Genomic DNA, 22,577 nt, shown 5'->3' with positions numbered 1-22,577 from the left:
TGAAAATTAAGCCTAGAAAGGGCAGATATCTTAAGAATTAGCAACCTACTGTATTGAATCATTTTATGTGTTATTTTATTTTATTAGGTAAAATGTCTTTAACACTTCTTAATTTTATTTTAAATTTTAAAATAGTACTCTCTAATATTAACTTAGCAAATAGCAAAAATCAAGGGCCCAGTTTAGAATTAGAAGTCCATAAAATCTTTGGTGCATGATCCTTTTTTTTTGAAAAATTAGGGAAGTAGCAAATGTTGGGTGCTCTTTACCAACACAGATTGTCTCACTGTGTTACAGGAGTTGTGGGATTGGGTTTGTGGGCACGGACATGTTTCATTGGCATTACTTTTTTTGGCTGAAGAATGTGAGAAGTTATATTAGAGAGACAATTATTATTATACATTTTTCCAATTCTGATGCCAGTAGAAAAAAAGAAATCATGTCGCAATCGAAGAATATATCCCAGTCAGCACTGAACCTTTTGGGATCGTATTTCAAATGAATTAACTTAGAGTCAAATAATTTCAGACAGAGTATATTAGTGAAAGAGTGAGCCATTACTACTTTCCAGTGAAATGAGAAACATAACTGAGTACCACCTGTCACAAAGGCAGTACAATGATCCAGATGGTTATTTATTTTCAGATAGGGAGGAAGAATGAAGAGTGGAAAAACTGCTGCCAGAATTTATGGGTTTTTTCCCCCCCCTCCCTTTTGCTACCTTCTTGTCAGAATAGTTTCTCTAATTACATTGAAAAAAAATTACTTAGGAATAGGGTTGTATTGATGGATGTTTCTTTTGATATCTAAAGGCAATTTACTTTATTAGCATGGAATGCAGTCTGAGAGGTCCACCCATTACCATTTCATCTTGTACGATCAATAAGAAAAAAAATAGAATGAAAAGGATTTTGGCTTTTTGGCAGTGATTTCTTTTCCCTGTGAAGCTTAGAAATTAATTTGCAATTTTACTTGAAATAGAAACATCTGTACAAGCTGAAACAAGCTGAAAATAACCTGCAGTTTTTATAAAAGGCTTCCCTTCATTAAAGAAATATTTTTTTATGATAAATAGGCACAATATGAGCATTCAAACTAATGTGTTTTGTGTGCATTTTATTTACGAGTGTATTTGAGCCTCAAGCTCAGGCAGAAATCAAGAGGGGCAAACTGATTTAACCCTAGTCCTTTCTGATTTTGAATAGTGTGTGAAATTGTTCACTATGTTGCTAAAATCTACTGGCAACCTTGTTAGGTCTGACAGAGTGCAGGTTCTTTTTGGAATTACGAACGTGGTGAAAGTATTGGATGTAGATGTAAATGAGTGAATTGGGTTTCAAACATATTTCTGCTATGGGGACTTTTTAAAGTAAGTAGTTCTAGTGTACAGTTTTGTAACTACCAATTATGTACAAATCAAGAGTTCAGTCTTATTTAGTAGCAATTCCCACCCTCTCTCCATCCTGGTAGTGACATATTTTATGGCTAAACTGGGAGAAGAGCCAGGATGTCATCCTAGAACAGGAATTGTATTTGGAGTAATGGTTTAAATAAGGCATTTATTTTAAATTATGGCTATATGTTGATCACAAAATGGAAATTGACAGAAAGGTAAGACAGTAAAAATGTGACTGGTACTGGGCCAGTAAGTGACACTAGGCTTCTATGACAGCTTTTTTGCATACATAAAAATACACATGTACAAATAGCATTTCTTATTCTGTCAGAATACCTTCTTGGGATTTAGATGGAGGAAGTACCCATCACTCTTGATAGTTAGGGAGTACTCTTTAGGTAGAAGACCAGAACTTTTATTACCAAGACGTGATAAAAGAAGTATTACAAGACCTTTCATGAGATTGAACTCTGATTTTTAGGTCTTTGTTTTGGAGCTGCATCTTACCACACATTTTTTTTTGTATATACAGAGTTATGCCAGTGATATTCAAGTCAGTGAGAATTATTTACATCCCTGACCATTTTTATGTCAAATCCAGACAGGTAAGTATACACCCTGTGCCTCCAAAATCTATGCTATGTATCTTCAGAGTACTTTCAGAAAGGGCTGAGCCCTCTGAACGTGTTTTCCTTTGTATATAAAACATTCCCCTTGTGAACAGATTTTAAGGATTGAAGCCTCTGTTCAGTGGGGTTTAAATCATTGACCGTGATTCAGGAGAACATTTGAGTTATGATGTGCTGCAGTCCAGTGTGGTAAGTGGCAATTTTAGGAAGGAAAAGAATAAAAGTCAACATATGCTGTCCTTATTTTCTTCTGAGAGATGACACCAGACAAGGATCAGTCCAGTTTCTGACAAAATTCAGAAAGTTACTGAACATGAAAAATATTTTTCTTTTTTCCCATTGAAATTTGCTTTAGGAGCTTTATCACTGTAAAATTAAATGTGGAAGCTCTTGTTATTTCATTTCTGTAACACAGTAGAAACAAATATAAAGACAAAATCTGAGTTAGACATAAATAAGTGACGAAAGTATTTATTTCAATAGCATATCCTAGGTATTATTAAAATCTTAAAACTTAAGTGCGTCTACATGTTGTGATTTCACAACTCCTGCTCTTCTTGTGTTCAGGTTTCTCAAATTATGGATGACTTGAGAACTTGCTTTTTCCCTTAGCCTTTGTGTACCAGAACCTGAAAATACCATCTAGTTGTGTACTAAAAGTTTAAAGTTGATACTAAAGCCTACTCTATCTCATGATGGTAAACCTGATTCTTTTGGGATGAGAAGTGGCATTGCTAGTGTAATGCAGTAATACTGCAAAAGAGGAAATTGTTGAACGTGCCTGGGAGTAGGACTCACAGACGATGCAATTGTGAGAGAAGCCATTTTGAAGAAAGGGAAAACAGAATTCAAATTCAATTATAAAGCAACTAGAGAATAATACGCCTTTCTCTTCATTCTCCCTTTGGTGTGATATACTGCTAGGACACTACTGAAAAAAATATTTACCATCTTAGTTACGTTTGATATTTAGGACTTCAGCTTGGTCCTGTATGTTCTTCCATTTTTGTATGTGGAAAACCTTTGGCTTTGGAGCTTTTGGCTTCAACATTTTGGATCTTCATTTTGAAGCATGTTTGTCACAGCTGTTGAAACTTGCACTTTGACTTTGGCTATTAATTTGTGGTTTTGTAGCAATGGAGGTCTGTGAGATCCTTCTGTGAGTGGAGCAGGATGATACAGAATGATTTGGGAAAGCTTGTTACTTAACGGAGTTTTTCCATATTTCATCTATTTTTCAATAATGGTGAACTCCTGACTGTAAAGCACTATGACAAAGGACCTTTGCAAAAACCGTTGCATGACTGATCCTAACTCTCTTTTGAAAGGCCATTCAATAACACATTTATAACTCGTGCAAATGATGCTTGTGGTCTTGATCCTGTTTTCTACTGTGACATGTTGGGGAACAGCATCAGGTACACTGTAAGCTGGTACCCTTCCTTGTGGTCTTTGTGAAAACTGATTTGGTCTTGGGCCTTGCTTTTAGATGTGTATGTGTGAATGAGTGTGTTTTGGGAGAATCTTTTGAGGAGTGAAAGATGTATAAATGCCATTGAGCTTGGTGTATTGCAGTACATTATGAAAAAAAATGCTTCCAGACAAGCTTGAGATATTTAGGTGGAGAAGACTAAGGATGCTTATACTAATGTTAATCGAAATAGCTGCCTGTAGACTGAAGGTTTTTGGTCTTCCTGTTTTAACAAGTGGAATATTCACTTTAAATCTTTTTTTCCTTTAAAGAAGGAAAATAACTTTTAAGCACATTCCTTTCCGAGCTTCATCATGACTTTTACAGCTTAATTATAAGCTCCTACAAATAGGGTTTTACTGCACAAATGCTGACACAGCCTTACCTCTAGTGACCTGAATGGCCTCCTATGTTAATTACTGTAGATCAGTAATCATGTTACAAAAATATGCATCTGGCTTCTGTCCCAGAATCTGGACCACAGAGTTGCCTTTCTTTCTGTAAAGTGTTACATATATGTATCACTTTGTACAAAGATCAAATTCTCAGCTGTGACTCAGAAAAATAGCCCCATCTTTGCGAGAACCAGTTTTGATGGCCCTTTTGCTATATCCTCAGCTCTGTGTCTCGCTTGGCTGATGTGCAAATAAATCAGCCTGGAAGGTCTTTAGGAGACTTGAAGAACGTGCCTTGTGGCAGATGAAATCGAATCATATTTAATGAAACTACTTAAGTACTTTTAGACTGCAAAGGATATCCAAAACGTAGGGAATGGCCTGCTGCTTTGTCAAGGAAATCGATGTTAACAACAGGGAGATAAATGTTTACTTGTTAGCTTTTTTTTTCTTAGTTAGGTTTCTGTTCATTTTGATTCTTACGCAGGCAGGTTTAGATGGGCATCATTTTTGGGGGAGATGTGCTGGGAAGTGATGAGAACTTCACTAACACAGGTGGTGTGGTAGGGAACGCTGCATTTGTGTCCTTAATAACACAAGTATTGTGGGGGCTCAGCTATCCTTATGCTCACTCAGATAGCCAAATACAGGCTTTGCCTGTTGTTTATGTAGCTTGTTGCGGTTCTGGTATGGCTGGATGTAAACTCTGAGTTGCAGAAGCAGGTAGACTAGGAGACGCTAAATGTGTAGCAAGCTAGAATGATGACATCGGGTGGAAAAGGGTGTAAGGTTCCTATTAAATGAACTGTATCCAGAAGGATGTGGTAATCGGTTACGTGTTCCTAACTTGCAGAGAAGAAGGGGATCATGGAGTTATTTTAGTGGAGAATGGGACAGACCTGTATTTTGGAGGTCCTGTCTGTGTCCTGTGCGCGGTACAGGAAGGACATGGATCTGGTGGAGCAAGTCCAGAGCAGGGCCATGAAGATGATCAGAGGGTGAGGGAACCTCTCTTACGAGGACAGGCGGAGGGAGTTGGGCTTGTTCAGCCTAGAGAAGAAAAGGCTCCGGTGAGACCTCACAGCAGCCTCGCAAAACATGAAGGGGGCTACAGGAGAGCCGGGGAGGGGCTCTGTCAGGGATTGCAGGGATAGGACGAGGGGTAACGTTTTTAAACTGAAAGAGGGAAGATTTAGGTTAGATGTTCCGAAGAAGCCTTTGACTGCGAAGGCGGGGAGGCGCTGGCCCAGGTCGCCCAGGGAAGCTGTGGCTGCCCCGTCCCTGCAGGTGTTCGAGGCCGGGCCGGATGAGGCTCGGAGCAGCCCGATCCAGCGGGACGGAGGGTTGGAACTGGGTGATCTTTAAGGTCCCTTCCGACCCAAACCTTCCCGCGATGCTGTGGCGGTGCTGGCGCGGCAGCCGCGGGGCCGGGGCCGCGGCCGGAGGCTCCGCGCCTCCCCCGGGCCGGGCGCGCCGCCTCCCGCAGGTGGCTGCGGCTCCTGCCCCCCCGCGCGGCGGCCGGCGGTGCGCGCCGCCATGTGACCGCCTGCCGCGCGCCTCCCGCCCCCGCGCCTCCCGATCCGCGGAGCCCCGCGCAGCCCAGCGGCTCCCGGGCAGCGCGGGGGGGAGGGCGGCGCGGCCGCCGCATGGAGACCCAGGACCAAGGGGCGCAGATGGAGCCGCTGCTGCCCACGGTACGGCTGCGGCGGCGAGGTGCCCCGCGGGGAGGGGGGTCGGAGCCGGCTTCCCGGGGCGCGGGTCGGCTCGCTCGAGCGACGCGGCGGCGGAGGCGCCCCGGGGGCCGGAGCGGCTCGTTCGCACGGGGGGCGTGCGCCCTCCCTGCCCCCGCCTCGGCGTCCCCTTTCCCCCGGCGCCCCTCGCTCCGCGTCTCCCGGCCTCCGGCGCCCCCGGCCCCCACCCCCCCCCCCCCCAACCCTGCTCCCGGCGGCGGGGCGGTGCGGGGGGACCCCGGGCCGGCGCTGGCTCCGCGGGTCCCCCCGGCCCTCCCTGACCGCAGAGGAGCCCGCTGAGGGCTGGCGAGGTCCGTCTCCTCTCCGAACCCCGGTCTCCGCTTCGTGCCGCGGTGTCGCAGTTTCTCCGGCTCAGATGCGCGGCTGCTGATGTGGGGGTTGCGGTCCGGGGGGCTGCGGTGCCCCCCCTCTCCGAGCAGGGGGCTGGGCAGCCTTCCCCCAGCCAGGGTGCAAGGGGTGGGGGGCTGTTCACGCTTTTAGATCGGCGGGGACCCACTTTGCTGTCTGGCCTCCCCCAACACGGGGTTTGCAGGTGCACACAAGGTGTAAGTGTGGGTGTCGATCTCATTCCAAGATTCTGTTTGTGAATGGTAGTTCCTGCCTTGCGCTGGAAATGGGTCTGTCTGGGGCGAGGAGAAGTCTCTCGCGTGCATAGCAAGTGTCTGACTGCGCACACGTCCCTCTGAACACAGCATATAGGTCTGCAGAAGCTTCGCTGGCTCCTGAAATGGCTCTGTGTTAGCACGACAAGCTGCACCACATTGACAGACTCAAAAGAGACAAGTCTCAGCTGCTGCAGGTTGATGAGATGTGCTCATGGCAAGCTCATTCTTTGTTAGGTCTGTTCCCATCAACTATTGATGTGGTCTGTTTTGCAGTCAGGTGGCAGGTTGCTACACAGTGTGAGATTATCTCAGGCATTTCCTTTCCCCTTGTGGTAGGGACAGTTATTCCTGTTGCTCTTTGGATACTTTTTGTGAATCTTTATTCCTGTTTCTTGCTGCTTTTGCAGTTTCTGGCACTGGAGTATAAGCAGGTCCTGTCTGTTTCACTGACAGAGCGGCTGCCCAGTTCCTTTCCTTAGAGAAACAATTCACTGTAAATTCAGTTTCCATCTGCATTTATTGGTCACCGATTCTGTGGAGGTCTTAGTCCTCAGTGTTTCACACCAGTGGAACAGTCTGCAGTCGTGAGTCTTGCTTGTACTCGTACCTTGGTGGCCTACGTGCTGGTCCTGCTTTGTCAATGTGCGTTGTCTCTGGTTGTGCGATGGCCACTGCACAGGGACTCAGAGGAGTCAGCTTCCAGCTGGCACAATGTACATGATCGCCTTGTGCTGTCTGGCTTTAAGTTTTGTTCCTGCAGGGCTACACACAGACTAAAAAGGCTGTTGGTGTGGTAGAGAGGGCCAAAGAAGGTAACATTTCTTGTGTGCAGATGTGGGGAGGATTGTCCCCGCTTCCCTCTGCAGCCCTGACTGGCAGAGCCCTGCCCTGATGTCATACCTGTCTGCAGAGCTGCAGGTTCCTGGCAGTGCTGTTGATTGTTAAGTTTGTGGCCTGGTTCCCACCTCTGTTTAATATGACTAACTAGTTCTGTAGCTGTCATGCGTGCTTCATGTGGGAAAGGAAGATGTCTATATTCCATATAATATTTATTGTGGTGCGTACTCTTCCTCAGCTCTCTCTTACCCTTGCTGTTCCTGAAGGGGCCTCTGCAGGTCATCAAGGCAATGTTGCTTTCCTGCCACAGCAATGGTAAAAGCACAGCTCCTTCAGTCTTCAACATTTGTCTGTCCTGGTGCCACTTTCTCTGTGCATCTGGTGTGTGTATGTGCTCTGGCAGTCTCAGCCTGGCCGATGTTTAGAGCCCTGCTTGTGGTAGGGCAGAAATGGCTTTCGTGTGATGGGAGTCTTGTACCTGGAGTCATGGCAGAGTTTAAGGAGCAGGAATTGATGCTAACTTCAGTGCTGACAACCTCAGAGGTAATGCTGCCTCTAGAGGCAGTACCTTTAGGGTACTTCTGTCTTCATCATCAATCCTCATCTTAACTGGAAACAAACAGAAGACGAATACAAGGTGCAAAACAGGTACAGTTCTGTTCCAACGTGTCATCCCAGTTCAGTGGACTCTGGGTGTGAAGAAGAAGGCTCCTAGCTGAAAGAGCTTGTTTCCTTCAAGGGCTCAGTCTAATGGCTTCCATGTACGCGATGGAGTTGTTTCTTTTTTTTTTTTGGTGACATATGATACGATTTTTCTGTAACATATGATACATTTTATAGTAAAAAGATAGTGATTGTAGTCTTTGATTAATTTTATCTTCTAATGGTGCTCAGAAGTTGTGAAGCCTCCATATAATTTCCCACCAAAATCCCACAGTCTGTATGGTGTGGAATCTGTATTGTAGCGTTAGCCATGTGTTGTTATTGATCTATTATACAGTCTTTCAATAAAAAACACCAATCCCTATCAATTTAAGAAATGATAAAATACATTGTTGCCTGTGATTTTGAGGTGCTGAATAATTTCCTTATCAGGTTTTGCTTTTTTTTTTTCACAAAAGCCTTTTGGAAACAGCTCTTACACAGTGACAGCACCTTTGTTAGTGGTTAGGCTACTGACTCTCATTTTTTTGCAGTAGGGCACAATTTTTGTGAAAATGATTAGAAATCTATTGCAAATTGTCTGTAAGTGCAATATTGTAGAAATAATGAAAAAAGAAATGGTTCATCTGGAAGCAATTTGTTCAATCTGCTGTTGAAAATGCAAATATGGTCTTACTTTTATTGTTCAATTCCTACACTAATATGGCAACAAAATGCAGACTTGTGAGCTTTCTTTATCATCTATCAGTTTATTTATCAGTCATCAAATATATTTTCTCAAGTATGGTTATTCTGAATGCTTTAAAATAGTTGTGAGTAATTGAAAGATTGTCGAGGAGTCATCTTTGTTTACAGAATGGGAGAAACAATCTGCAGATCTTCTCTACAAAGACCTTTTATTGATTTATAATCAAAGGACCAGATATTGCTAGTTTGTCTATATACATGTGTATCACACTGCATATAAGTTATTTTGCAAATTGTCATTTAAGGCAGAGTATTCATAGCAAAAGTTATGCATAGTGTGTTTACTTCTGTCTGGATCTCTTTTGTATGCACATTAAAATTAGCTTTCTAAAACGAGGTTGTTATCTGACAGAGGTTTGATGCTTCAGATGCAAGGAGCACGTACAAAGTGCAGATATTTTTGTTAACTATGCTTGGCGTGTTGTTTCCCTGTGTTTTCTGAAGATAACATTAAAACTCACGCATGTAAAACCAAATTGACTCTTCCTTTCAAAGTTCACCTTTTCTCATCTTCCTTATTCAGTCTTAAAATCCAAAAGCTGTTTTGTTTTATTTATTTGTTTGTTTGTTTGTTTTTAAAATCTGATAGACGCAAGACTTTAAAGCACGGCATTGCTGATACATGCCCACAAATATGTATAATTCATATGCACCGTGGTATGATACGGTATGTAAACACTAGGTAGATATTGCTTGAATCAAGCACTCTTGTCGCTGCTGTAAGTGGCACGCAGTTTTTACTACTTAGGCCTCTGTATGTGGGAGAAGGGTATAGCAAGATCTTGGGTAGTAACTATTTTTAATGTAGCAGGTGAGTGTGGGAAGCTGCTCACAGTAGCAGGCCAAATTCTTTTGCTTTTGTTAATGCTGAGTGGGACCTCCAGTGAGATTTGCAGATGAAATGTATTGCTCATTATGAGAGTGGAAGGCAGAGCCTGACCCCACAGTTTGTGTAACAGTACTAATTCCCAGTTCACTTCACCAAAATTTAGCATTATAGCAACAGTTAAGGGAAGTTTATAGAGACTGGAGGAATGCTGTCATGCTTTTGGAAAAATACAGAGGCAATATTACATTTTCTAGGCAAGAGTACTGAGATAATGGTGTCATTGAAAATAAAACCCCCAAACCTAATTATAAGTATAAATTTAGGATTGAATTGCTGCTTTGGGTGTTTTCTTCTTTACTGCCTGATTCCATGTTCTGAGTGAAAAGAAATATTTTTTTTTTCCCCAAAGGAAAATGATAGCATAAAATGAAGTAACAATCAGGGATACATATTTATTTAATAAAACCCACACGCTTTCCCCCTTATGTTTGCTAATGTCATGCTTTAAAAGGGTTTCTCTGGATCATATGTTACACTGTGGTGTTACTGTGTAAGTGTAATGGACAGCTTCATATATATACACACGCATATATGTGCAAAAATAAGAAAGTATGAATACTGTGTGGAAATCATCCCACTTTAATGCATCTATGCCTGGTTTGAGTGCTTTCCACTACTTCTACTTGATAAATGCACACTTTCAGTCTCCTCTGCTAATAATTGCATCTTCCCTTTCTACTTTTTCCTTTGGATAAAAGAATCAATTCTAAACAAAAAAACTTCTACTGACACATTTTAAGAAGCATTAAGTGAGTAATGTTTACAACTTCAGTGGCTAAGAGGATTTAAGCAGGTGAGGGAAAACTTAATCCACTGTAAATCGTATTGAACAATTAGTTGTGTACCTGCTATGAGAAGAGAAAGCCATAGGCATAGCATGGTCCTTTCATTTCTGAAATACACTGCAAGATGTATGTTCAGGTCTGCATTGTAAAAACCCCAGACTTCTGAAAAATCATGCCATCGTGACTCCTTTTGCAATAATAATAATGCTATTTTTATCTTTTCCAAATTGATGGAGGACCAGATGTGTTCAACACAGTTTTTAGTGTTCGTGAAGTTTAAAAGTTATTCTCATTAAATGAGAAATAAGCTTTGCATGTTTAAAGATGATTAAAATCCTCTCTGCTTCTGCAAGATCATTAATTAGGATAGGCAAGGTGGAAGTCAGAGTAGATGATAAAGGCAATTGCTAAAAATAGAAAGAAGGAAGTGTCTTAGGGGAGGAAAAGAAGTTGCAGGGTGAAATGAGGGTAAAATTGAGAATGTGGAGAGAATCATGCAAACTTCAAGAATTGAGGACATTATGGCTGACTGTGGTATGCAGGGAAAGAGGAATCTGATTAAGTTGCATGGGGAAGAATTCATTTGGTTATGGCATGGGAAAAGAAATGGAGGGGTAGAAGCAGGAAAGCCAGCTCATGTCCTTTTACAGCTGTGGCAAACAAGGATATTGAATCCTGATTCTTCCATATCTTTGCTGATTTCCCTGGCCACCTCCTGGAGCTGCTGAGAGAGCTGGAGTTGTTTAGCCTGGAGAAGAGGAGGCTGAGGGGAGACCTCATTGCCCTCTACAACTACCTGAAAGGAGGTTGTGGAGAGGAGGGAGCTGGCCTCTTCTCCCAAGTGACTGGGGACAGGACAAGAGGGAATGGCCTCAAGCTCCACCAGGGGAGGTTCAGGCTGAACATTAGGAAAAAATTTTTCACAGAAAGGGTCATTGGGCACTGGCAGAGGCTGCCCAGGGAGGTGGTTGAGTCACCTTCCCTGGAGGTGTTTAAAGGACGGGTGGATGAGGTGCTGAGGGGCATGGTTTAGTGATTGATAGGAATGGCTGGATGTGATGATCTGGTGGGTCTTTTCCAACCTAGTGATTCTATGATTCTATTTGCAAGATGTTGAGAAGTTGACCATAGATAGATTTTGGTATTCAGTGGAGATGTGAAAGATATGTCAAGATTTGCACGTTCTCAATTTTAATCAAATAGAGCAGGAACTTGCTTCAAAGAAGCAGACACATTAGTGTTACTACTGCTTTAGAGCTGAGTGGTGGACTAGAAGACCTCATGAGATCTCTTCCAATCCTATCATTCTGTGGCAAGGGCTCACTCTTGTCTTTTTCAACAGACCGTTTTATAAATGGATGATGTGTTATGTGCAAATGCAGGAGCAGGGAGCAGTTAACTGGATTATAAATGTTAATACCTTCATTTAAGTCCATCTGAATTATGAATTGACTATAAACGTATACATTTACTATAAACATTAGAAGAGTATATTAAAAAGGTAGATGCCCAATTAAATCAATTTTGTGATTGCAAGCAGGTTTAAAACCATACAAAAATAGAAGATGTAACATTATTTATGAATTTGTATCTGCAAAATGCTAATCTTAACTGTAGATTTTTAAACTTTCGTGGAGTCCTGTTGAGGGTGTTGGAGTCTTTCTGCATCAGTGAGGCTGCAAGAAGTACCAGGGTAAGTTTCACTGGGAGCAATCAATTTGTGGCTGTCACACTCAAAAATGCCCAAAAGAAATGCACAGTTTTGTTGCTTTTGGTGAGATGTTGGGATTGTTTGGCAATAAATGCTATAAATTAAGAAAAACTGATCTGAAGCCACTGTTATGAGGAATTGCTCCACATATCAGTCACTAACAATTGTGCTAGATTCTCTCTAGAGGCATTCATAGTCAGTGAAAGCTTAGAAGGATAGAAAAACCCCAAACCCTTCGAATAGATTACGACAAAAATAGAAAATGGATACTTAAACTGTAATTAGACTGGCAAACTATGTCATTGAATTCAATAGCAAAATGCCGTGTCATTTTTGGAGAGGAGGATCATATGTACATGTAAACTTCCTTTTTAATGTATGAATGTATACAAGGGTTTTATTTTAGAAGTAAGCAGCCATCAGCAAGACTCTGATTTTGTGTCAAATCTTTCCCATTGAGACACTGAAAGCTCTTTGGTGGTTGTCTGGTGTTAAAGAGGTTTATAGTGTTCTAAACATCAACAGGAAATGTACGATCAAGGAGATTGTGTACTAAATCATAAGTACTTTAATTTTTTTTAATTGGTACTGGCTAGTAGTTTTAATATTTTTCCTTTATAGACTCATAGAATGATTTGAGTTGGACGGGACCTTAAAGATCATCGAATTTCAACCTCCCTGCCATGAGCAGGGACACCTACTGGATCAAGTTGCTCAAAGCCTCATCCAACCTGACCTTAAACACCTCCAGGGATGGGGCAGCCACAGCTTCCCTGGGCAACCTCTGCCAGTGCTCACCACCCTTACAGTCAAAGATTTCTTTGTAATGTCTAATCTAAATCTTCCCTCTTTCAGCTTAAAACCCTTGTCCTGTCACTACGCTCCCTGATGAAGAGTCCCTCCCCATCTTCCTTGTAGGTCCCCTTTAAGTACTGCAAGGCTGCTACAAGGTCTCCCTGGAGCCTTCTCTCTCTAGTTTGAACAGGTGCAACTCTCAGCCTGTCCTTGGATGGGAGAATCAAAGAATAGAATCCAAAAGGGAATAAAAACAACTTCACGATTACTGGGTTGTTTCTTCTTCATAAGCATTTTAATTTTGGGGTTCGGCTAAATTTGAATAATTGATTTGTGATTGTAGAACACAAATTAGAAATACGAAAGGGCTGTATTATATTGTCGTGCTTAGTATTTGTGAGATTCAGTAGAATTTTCAATTTTGTGTTTTGCTAGTGGCCTGAAACATCAAGCTTCTGAATACTAAGATGGAAACATTTCGTTCTGCAAAGCTACATTTCTATTGTAAAACAAGGCACCAAAAAATGTAATTCCAGGATAAGGTCCTGCAGTCTCTCCTAGATCTGGTTGGACCAAAGTTTCAATCAATAAGTTTGTGCTGGAGTGCATTTCTAGAAAGAAGATTTAACTTCCCACATCCATCCGTTTATTTATCTGTATCTTTGACTGTTTCCCAATAGCCAAACAGGAAGCCTACCTGTTGTATTGTTAAAATTTAGCTAAGAAAAATACGCCCGTGTTTCCTCATAAATTAAGATCTTGACTTTTTTTAATTTTTTTTTGAAATGTGTACTGAAAGCATTCAGAAAAGTATGGAAGCTTTCTATTTGGAATTAAGCAGCATAATGAGGTCTAAAATCAGCTTGAGGAAATTGCCAAAATTCCTGTGTGATGATCAAAAATGTGTAACTGCAGCTCTAGAAATGCACATCTTTTTTCAAAGCCTAACTCGGTAGAGTTGAAGATGTCACTCTCATTCTTGTTTAATTATTTAACATGCTTATCTCATACGACAAGGCCTATTACAACAGCTGTAAAATAAAAGTGAATCTTGAGCTTTTGGCTAAATCCATAAATTATATGCTCTGCTAAATGTAGGAAGCTGATATTTTTCATTTGAACTGCAACTAAATGATGATAATGATGAGAATTTGAATGACAAGTAGTAGCCACTTGCTATTTGCTCTGGAGATTTGTTCTTTACCTTGGGATTCAAGGTTGAGCTTGTAGATGTACTGTTTCCAAGGACTGCTAGATAGCCATGCAGAAGTAGTTGGACCATCATTGTTCCCATTAACAAAAAATTTCTCACTTGTTCTGCCCGGGTGGGAAATGTATAATGTTTGATATCCTCTCTTAAGAATCCAGAACATTTTTTTAATGAGAGTGCAGGACCAGCATCTCAAGTATACTGATGCTAGATGGAAAAGATTGCAAGTTTATGATCTGAAAATTCCTAAGAAAGAGGATATAGCTTCCTGGAATGCTCTGTAGTATGAAGAATGTAATGACAATTATAATTTCCTATTGTCTGTGGAAGAATGGGCAGTCTTCTACTTTTGACTCTATGAAAATGTGGATAACCTATCCTTTTTCAGAAAAATCAGCATGCTTTAAGGATTTCTTCTAATAATTTTTGTGACCTATTTAGGTAAGTACTGAAATAGAACCAGAGTGTCCCGGAACAGTACATTTATGTGCCAATAGAAAAGCCAGTATATGTGTTGATGTATTAAATGAATTTAAAGAATAGAAGTAGTGTTCCCTTCCACCCGCTCTCCCTCAGGTCTGTGCAGTGATTGCTGCCAGACATCTTAATGCTGTCCTCAGAAACAGCCTACAGGTTCCAGTTCTCTTGAGGCTTCAATTGCCTTGTTTTGAGGTTAGTTTAAGTTCCAAAAGTATCATCACCAATACAAACACTCATGCAGTATCTGCAAGTCCGCTGTGTTCTGAGACTTTAACATACGTTACTTTTTTGCAGAAAATGTCATAACTTAGGTTGTAACCCGTATTATCCATCTCCTTCGATTGCTGTCATCCTTTTCCTTTGTTTGAAGAGAAGATAGAAATGCCTAAATGTAAGACTTGACTGACTATATAATTATCTCTTAGAAAGCTTCCACTTTATTCTGTTTTTCCTTTTAATGATCGTGTTATAGTGGAATACTTAACTACGTCCACTTGTTTTTATTGCAATGTTATAATAGCTTTTGAAATTAAATGTGGCAATGAGCTGTAAAAGCAGTCAGAAAGCTGTGTTTCATACTCATCCAAGAATCTTCTACTGTGAAAATTCTAATAATGGGTGAATTCCATATATTATTTTGAGAGAAATATCTGGACAAATCCAGAATCCAGTGAGAATACTCCCCAAAATAGCATTGAGCAGTGCAGAAGCCTTCATGCTTATCCTCACCGGTTTCATAGAAAGGAGTTTTTTTCTGTAGCCATCTGGCTTTCTTCATTAAAATCAAATGTGCCTCTTCCTTTTGGAATAACCTCCCACAGTCGTCATATTGAAAGGGACTAGATTGATAAAAACCCTGCTATGGAATGCCCACTGAATCCTCCTGTAACTTGCAGGACTTTGCTCTAAAATGACATTGGAACAGGTTAAGGATGCTTAAAGTAACTTGTAAGCCACATTCAGTTTTAGAGATGATGACATGTTTTCCAGTGATCTGGAATTTATGTAGTTTGTATTAATATTCATTCCTCTTACTTAAAAGTTTAGGGCTCTGTCTGCTGTATCTGAATGTTTGGCCAGCAAATACATGAAATTTTTTTTTGTTCACCCAGCCATTACTAAGAATAGGTGAAAGGTTTCTAAATGCAAACCAGTATTACCCGGAGCAATAGAAAACTGCAGTTACCTCTGGAGAGAAGACACATTGAAGTAAAATTTAAATAAACGTGCAAAAATCAAGTAACACTCCAATAAAATTTGTGAACTATGATTTTTTCCTACTTCTCTGTCCAGTGCTTCTACGTTGACCGAATTTGGGCAAAAATAACAAAAGCAGGAAAACCTTTTTGCCTTCAGTCACTAAAGGCTGTGCATGCATTAACAAGTTGTGCAGCAGCGGGAGCAGATTTGTGGAGGAAGAGAGTTGTTTTTGAGAACTATGCTATCTCCACTGTACCCATCATGAGGGATTTGCCTTGGCCGAGCTTCTGCTGCAGGAACTGTGTTCGCATTAGTAGTTATAAGGAGGTGTACGTGGTGACAAGATTAGAGCTCGCAATACATTATAGCTAAAAACCCCCAAATTCTAAAGCTACCTTACCCTACCTCTTTCCCCAAATTTCTGCATAAATGTGAAACTTGTTAGTGCATGTATGTCTATGAAAAAATTTAGGCTTGACTAACTGTTTTTATTTGTTTGACTTCTGTTTATTCTTGTGTGAATGTCTCAGAGCTGTACAGTCTAGTCTTGTGCACATTCATACCACGTAAATGTCTTGGGTAGTTCAACACAAAAAATGTAAAATGGTGAAGCATTTAGTGTTGGTTCTGAGAAAGTCTGGTGGGAAAGTAGAGTTCTTTTTCTGAAACCATCGTTTTGATCTTGAAGTCTAGAAATTATGATTCTAGAAGTAGTCTGGTATTTAGAGCAACTTGTCTTACAGAAATTTTGAGTAGTGTTGAAATGACAGTATTAGAAAAAGGTAATCTATACAAAACTAGTTCTTGGTGACACTTAGGCTATTAATATGGAAAACTATGGCCCTTATCAGAAGTTATTAATTATTCCATGGTTTTTGTTTGTGTCTATTTGTTCTCCCTTGACTTGTGTACAGAGAGCAGCTGGCCTTACATAATGCAAGGTAGGTTTACCCTTGATAAAATTGGGGTAATCTGCTTTATGCTTGCAATAACATATGAGTAAACACAGTAGTTTATTACAGTATGGATAAGATGCTGTAAACAAGCCACCAAGTTTAGATGGTTGTATTTTTTGCTTCTTTAGGCAAAAAAATTGTGTGTATCTTTTGGGATGAAGACTGTATGTTTGTTCTGGGTGGATGCAGGGTCTGCCATGAAGGGGTCCTGGTCCATGATTGGCCAAGTCAGGAGCTAGAACTGTACACATATGAAGAATAAACTTGTTTATTGACTTGATTGGAAAAAAAAGAAAAAAAAGATTTCAAATTTCTGGCAATGCAAAAATAACAAAATCTGCTTCGTTCTTCTAGTTTGTTATTCTTCTGATTGCTCACGGAAATTACTGAGCTATTGCAGCATATAACCATTATGACTGTAATCACATTAAGTGTTAGGTGTAAGATTGCAAATAATAGTAGTTATAAATTGCGAATGGACGGAATTGAAAATACCTCTAGTTTGTGCTGTTACTTCTAATTTTTTTTTTTTCTAAAAAGTAGTAAAACTTAATTTTCTTGACACAACAAATACTATATTCTGTGGGTTAGGGGAGTTGCTGTTTTATGCATATGAAATGTAAAAATTCTAGAGAATGAAGATTAATCTTGTTTAAAAAATGTAATGCAGAGTGCTATCTGCTATATGTTAATCTTTGAGTCTCAAATTTTTCATTTCACAGTGGCCACAGAAATAACTGTTTATATAGTACTTCCATTATGAATATTCATTAAAAAGTAAAACGTCATTAAAATAAGTCTGGCAAGATTGTCTTAAGCAAAAACGAGAGAATGATAAATATCTGTGCAAACTGTAATACAATATTGTTAATACTTTACATTTATAGTAAAGGTTTGAATAACACATTTTATTACTAAGAGTGGGTTTGTTTCTACTAGTGATATATTTTATATTAAAAAAAATATTAGTTTCTTTGTTTTAGTCCATAATGTAACTGATTATTTTCTTGCTAAGACTGTATTTTTACAGCAGTCTTTTCTTGTATGCTGAGAAAGGATGTGGTTTTTGTGTCCATATCTATGCAAACATGAAAATATATTAAATTCTAATGGGAATATTTTTAAAATTTTCTGCCTAGTGGCAAAAATTCAATTCAATTGAATGTTTTCAGCTTCCAAGAAATACAAGACTAAATAAATTTTCCTTTGGTTTTGTTGTTAATACTGTGTTGTAGTACTAGTAGTACTCCAATGGAATTATCTAAACCCAGACTTTGATTTGAGATGGCAGGTGTTCAGTGTTTCCTAATGACCAAACTTCTTCAAGGCACTAAAATCTCAATGAGATTTATTACAATATTCTAAGCCTTAAAGCAGCTTTCAACAAGTGCCTTTAAAAATGATTATAGTATTAAAAAAAAAGAAAAAGTATTTTTCCTTTTCGTATTTGGAATGGAAAAGCAACTCAATCCCCAGTCAGCAGTGGGATTTCTCCATAAAGTCTCAATTTTCAACTGTTTCGTTTTAGGTATCTTGATTGGTAAGGAAAGGAATACAAATGATAGGAAAGTTTCTTTCATTTGGAAGTGCTAAGATCGCAGGTATGTATTGAGCATGAGTGATCCAAGACATGCGTGTGAATTGTGATTATAAAGAAAAGAGGAAGAAATTAAAATTCAGTATCAAATCATTACTGTCAATTTTTATGTTTTTGCTATCATCTTGCAGTCTTCTAGCTTCAACACCAAGAAAACACCTATATTCTAGATTTTTATTTAAAAACCAGAAATAAACCAGGTAATATTTTAGCTCAGATGGTAGATGAGAAAAATGTGAAAACATCAGTCTTCATAATCCGGAAGGCAAAAAGCATCCTATGTCTGCTTCTTTCTAAATTTCATCTTTTGAGCCAATTTCTTGATTTTTGGGTGATACTACTGGCTTACAATATACTTTTTCGCTAACAAGTTCCATCTCTCCCTAGGATGCTCGTTGTCCAGGTTGTGCTCTGCTCCAGCATTTCCTTCTGCACTTATTGCTTGTGCTTTACGAGCACTGTGTTTAAGGGAGGTGAGAGTTAAGTGGTTACTGATGTGGACATAATATAAAAAAAAACTTCCAGGGCATCTTCTGTGCACTTTTTTTTTTTTTTCCAAGAAAAAACCCTAAATGTTATCTGACCTGTCCACAGATTTCATGTGGGAGTGACGGTCAGCATCTGGAATGCCCTCAGGTAATGTCATATGTGATAGTCTTGAGTGCTGGCAAACTGAGACTGGGCTTTCCCTGAGCTTTCTGGAAAAAGTCTGGATTGTATTTTGAGGTCATGTCATTCAGCATTTCTTGATTAGGGGGAAAATAGTTTCTGTTCAAATCGAGACTATGTAGATTAGGAGCTGTTGTCAAAATGATGCAGTTCAGGAGATGGAGGACATGGTACTGTGAAAAATAGAAAAAGTGAATACCAAATGAATCCTAACTGTTTAATTAGAACAGAGATACTGAATTTACATAAAATTATGGATCACTAAGTTAAAAATTAGAGAGAAATACTTTACACAAAGTATAGAGCTAAAGTGCAAAACTTGAAGTGATGTGGGACATTATGGTGGCCATAAGTGTAAATAGGTTAAAAAGGAATTAGGCAATTAAGCACAATGATCCTAATTCAACACCAGCTTAGGACAACTTTAAACTGCTGATTACCAGAAACTGGGAATGAATATCAGAGGAAAGACCATTTGCTAGTTCCTTTTCTTTTTCTTGTACTGTAAGAATCGAATATTAGGGCAGCCTGAGGCAAGATACTGGATTTCAAAGATTTTTGCTGTACTGCTTCTGCTTTCCTTCCTGGGGTCCCTAAAGTTGGATTTGTCCTTGTTAGCTTGGCAGTGACAGGTTATGTCTTGGTGGTTGTTGTGGAAAGAGAAATAATTATCTTTGGTCTTACCAATGACTTGTTCATCTGTAGATGAGAGTATTTAAAAATAGCAGGTCCAGAATGAGTGGGGATTGCCTATGCACTTTCCTGTGAGAAAGAGTTCATTTTCTTACTGATCAGTTTAATTTTTTGTTGGATTGGATATTTCAGGAGAAAAAAGTTCTTGACTGAGAATGTACAAACGTAGGAAAACATGGCACATGTCAAATGTTTGCTTTTAGTAGTGGGCACCAAGGACCCAGGAGGGATCTGTCAGTCTATCTTCTTGCTGATTTGAGTAGCAGAGGAAGAAGAACCTTGTTCTGCTCGGCCCATTCATTTGTATTTTCTTGCAAGCAAATGAGCCATCTCAATGTGGACATCTTCACAGGCTTGCGAACTGCTGTCCTTCTTCCCCAGTCTTTGCCAAATTTTCTTATTTTTGTTAATGTCATTTCGCTGGCTGTCATTACAGATCTGATTTTTTAAGAAATCCAAATTGCTTTCAAGTAGTTTCAGTGGCCATTGTGAATGTGTTGCCTGACAATTTATGTGATACAGCTCGGCAGGTCATGCCAAACACTTGCTTTTTACAATGGGCAAATAGTTGTGTATTCTTTTACAGATTGAATTATGAACTTCAAAGGAGGGCACAAGACTGCCACTGAGCCAGGGAGAGTCACTGAAGAAGCCAGTAATGGATGCCAACTGCTTTCCCTTTAATTGTATTAATGACAGACTATTATGTTGGATTTTGCTTGGTTGATTCATTTCCCTTCCAGGTGTGTATAATGCAGGTGATGGCCCCTAAATCACATCTAGTTTGTCTCTTTGCTGCTGCTCTGCACATTCTCTTTGCATCTTCATTTTGTACTTAGGCAGGTAGAGAGCTCATCCCTGGATGATGACAACACATGGCTGTTGTAATGGGAAAACAACACTGTAGCATTTTTTTGAGAGTTACAAAATTTACTGGTTTCAGAGATCCCCAGTAGTAATTGAGGTGAGTTTTTGGTCTCCATTTACTCTGCAGTCTCACTTAAGAGAATTATGACGTATATGGACATCCACGCTCTTAGATTATTTCTCAGATGCATAAATGCTCAATATGTTGGAAAACTAGCATTTTTTTCTGATTGTTTTGATAGTATCACTGCATGCAAAATTCATGATAATTTCATATATATCTTCAGGTAGATCAGGAGAGACAAAACCACAGTAAAATTTGAAACAATGTGCAGGGATGCTAGAATAAAAATTGAATGCAAAGATCTGTAGAAAAGAGGTGCTTATGAAACCTTTTGTTTACAGGATTGGGTAAGAGTAGGTGCTGTGTTGAAATATTTACAAGAAGGAAATCTGAGAAAATATTCTCTGTCAGGATTAAGGATTTTTTTTTTCCGGTTTTGGATTCGGTTTTGCTGAGAAACCAAACTTCAATTCTATTTTAAAGCTTAATGCTCAAGTTTAGAAGTTTGGGCTTAAAAAAAAACTCTCAAAATTTTTTACTAGCATTTCAGTCTCAATACGTAGATTTCGATCTGATCTATATTAAAGAAAAGTCCAGGTACAGAAGGTTTTCCATACATAGTTTTCCTTTAATTGGATGGTAAGACTTGGCTGAATTTTATTCAGGAATTTGCAGTGCAGGGTAACTTGATTGAAACCAATGGAGTTGCCCAAGATTAATGCTAAAAGCTTAGAATGGGATTTCTCTCTTAGGGTATTGCTATAGTAGATTTACCGTTTGCACAAACATACAGCATCCTGTTTTTGTATGCTAACATCTTCATCCTTTTCATTTTGTTTTTTGTTTTTACCTTCTTCTTTGGTTCTGTCTTTGTCCATGGTGCCCCACCATCAGGAGTAGATTATCACTCAGTGTGATTATGCATATGTTTCTGTACAATATTGGTTTTCTAATCCTGAAAGCTGAGAGCTGCAACGGCAGCATTCTGAAATTAACTTGGAAACTCAGGATCCTAATCACTGGGTTTTGTGCTGCTTCAGCTGTCTGCACTTTCAGCCAGCTAAACCAAGACTGTAATACTTGCAGATGTGTAAGTGAGATAGAGTTGATTGATGGGTCAATTCAGGATTCATTCAGAGTTCATAATCCAGCTGGGAGTTGAAAAAGCAAGAAAGCTTTTCTTCCACGTATGTACATGCAGTATATTGGAGAAATTGTGATCTAAGTCTTGAAATTTAGAGGATATATACACAATTTTTCAAAGACATTTAGACATCAGAAATACATGGAAGTCCCTACTGACGTGAAAAAATTAGTGTAACTAGACTTGGCTTAGTATTTTCACAGTTAGACTCCAACTAGCCATTAAATGCTGTAACTTTCTGACAAAATAATACGAGATTAACGCTGAGCAAATAATATGTTAATAGCTGTACAGTCTGCTAGGGAACTGTGTAAACATACATTGAATTCTCCTGGCTTTTAAAAACTGACATATCTTGGTTTCCACTTCAGTGTGCTTGCAGTGTTGTACTAATGTATAAGAATAGATCTCTTTTTATGGAAAATATCTAAAGATCAAACTACAAACCAAGATTAAAATAAACTAATTAAAATAATCTACAAGCTAATTCAAATAATGTTTGTATCAATTTTATTTTAATTTGATCTGCTTTGCTTAAGGGCACAGTACAAAGGGGCAGAACCTGGAGAGAGTGCTATGCAGGCAAGATGCCTGTGGCAGAGTCTGCTGTAGATTTGTTTTGTCAAATGCTTCAAGATGCTTGTTTCTCTAGGTACCTTTTAGTTTTCATTCCCTTCAGCAATGATGAACCTGTTCTCAGACTTTATTTTCTTTGTGATCCCTCTAATGGGATACTTTCTGCTGGCTGGTTTTCATTTGGAAAAAAAAAAAGAAAAGGATGACTCTTTTTGCATTCTTATGTATGTTAAGAAGTACAAATCAGAGGTAGGAAAGATGAGCGTAGACTATAATAGGAGTGCACTTAAGAGTGTCCATTGGTTGCTTGAGAACATCTTCTGGATCACTATATCCAGAATAGATCAATGTGACAGACTTAAAATTCTAGAGAGTTAGTGTCTATATTTCATAATCCTTATTCTTTACAGAGGGTAGAGAAAATTCAGGTTATGTTACTGAAATAAA

General features: G+C 39.4%; 1 protein-coding gene across 2 annotated transcripts in view; it reads left to right on the top strand.

The window, feature by feature from the left end:
• Positions 1 to 5,510: 5,510 nt before the first annotated feature.
• SLC4A10 (solute carrier family 4 member 10) overlaps positions 5,511 to 22,577 on the top strand; it is a 165,208-nt gene continuing 148,141 nt past the window's right edge. Inside the window, exon 1 of one of the 2 annotated variants that reach the window (XM_069861228.1) lies at positions 5,511 to 5,585. Coding sequence is in view for 1 of the 2 variants with exons in the window: in XM_069861225.1 (XP_069717326.1) it covers positions 5,538 to 5,585 (48 nt within the window). In the remaining variant the exon portion in view is untranslated. The remainder of the gene's footprint in view (positions 5,586 to 22,577) is intronic. The other variant, XM_069861225.1, reaches the window with a different exon arrangement.

The sequence above is a fragment of the Phaenicophaeus curvirostris genome, chromosome 7, assembly GCF_032191515.1.
Source record: "Phaenicophaeus curvirostris isolate KB17595 chromosome 7, BPBGC_Pcur_1.0, whole genome shotgun sequence".
NCBI lineage: Eukaryota > Metazoa > Chordata > Aves > Cuculiformes > Cuculidae > Phaenicophaeus > Phaenicophaeus curvirostris.
This window is presented reverse-complemented; position numbering and strand designations above follow the sequence as displayed.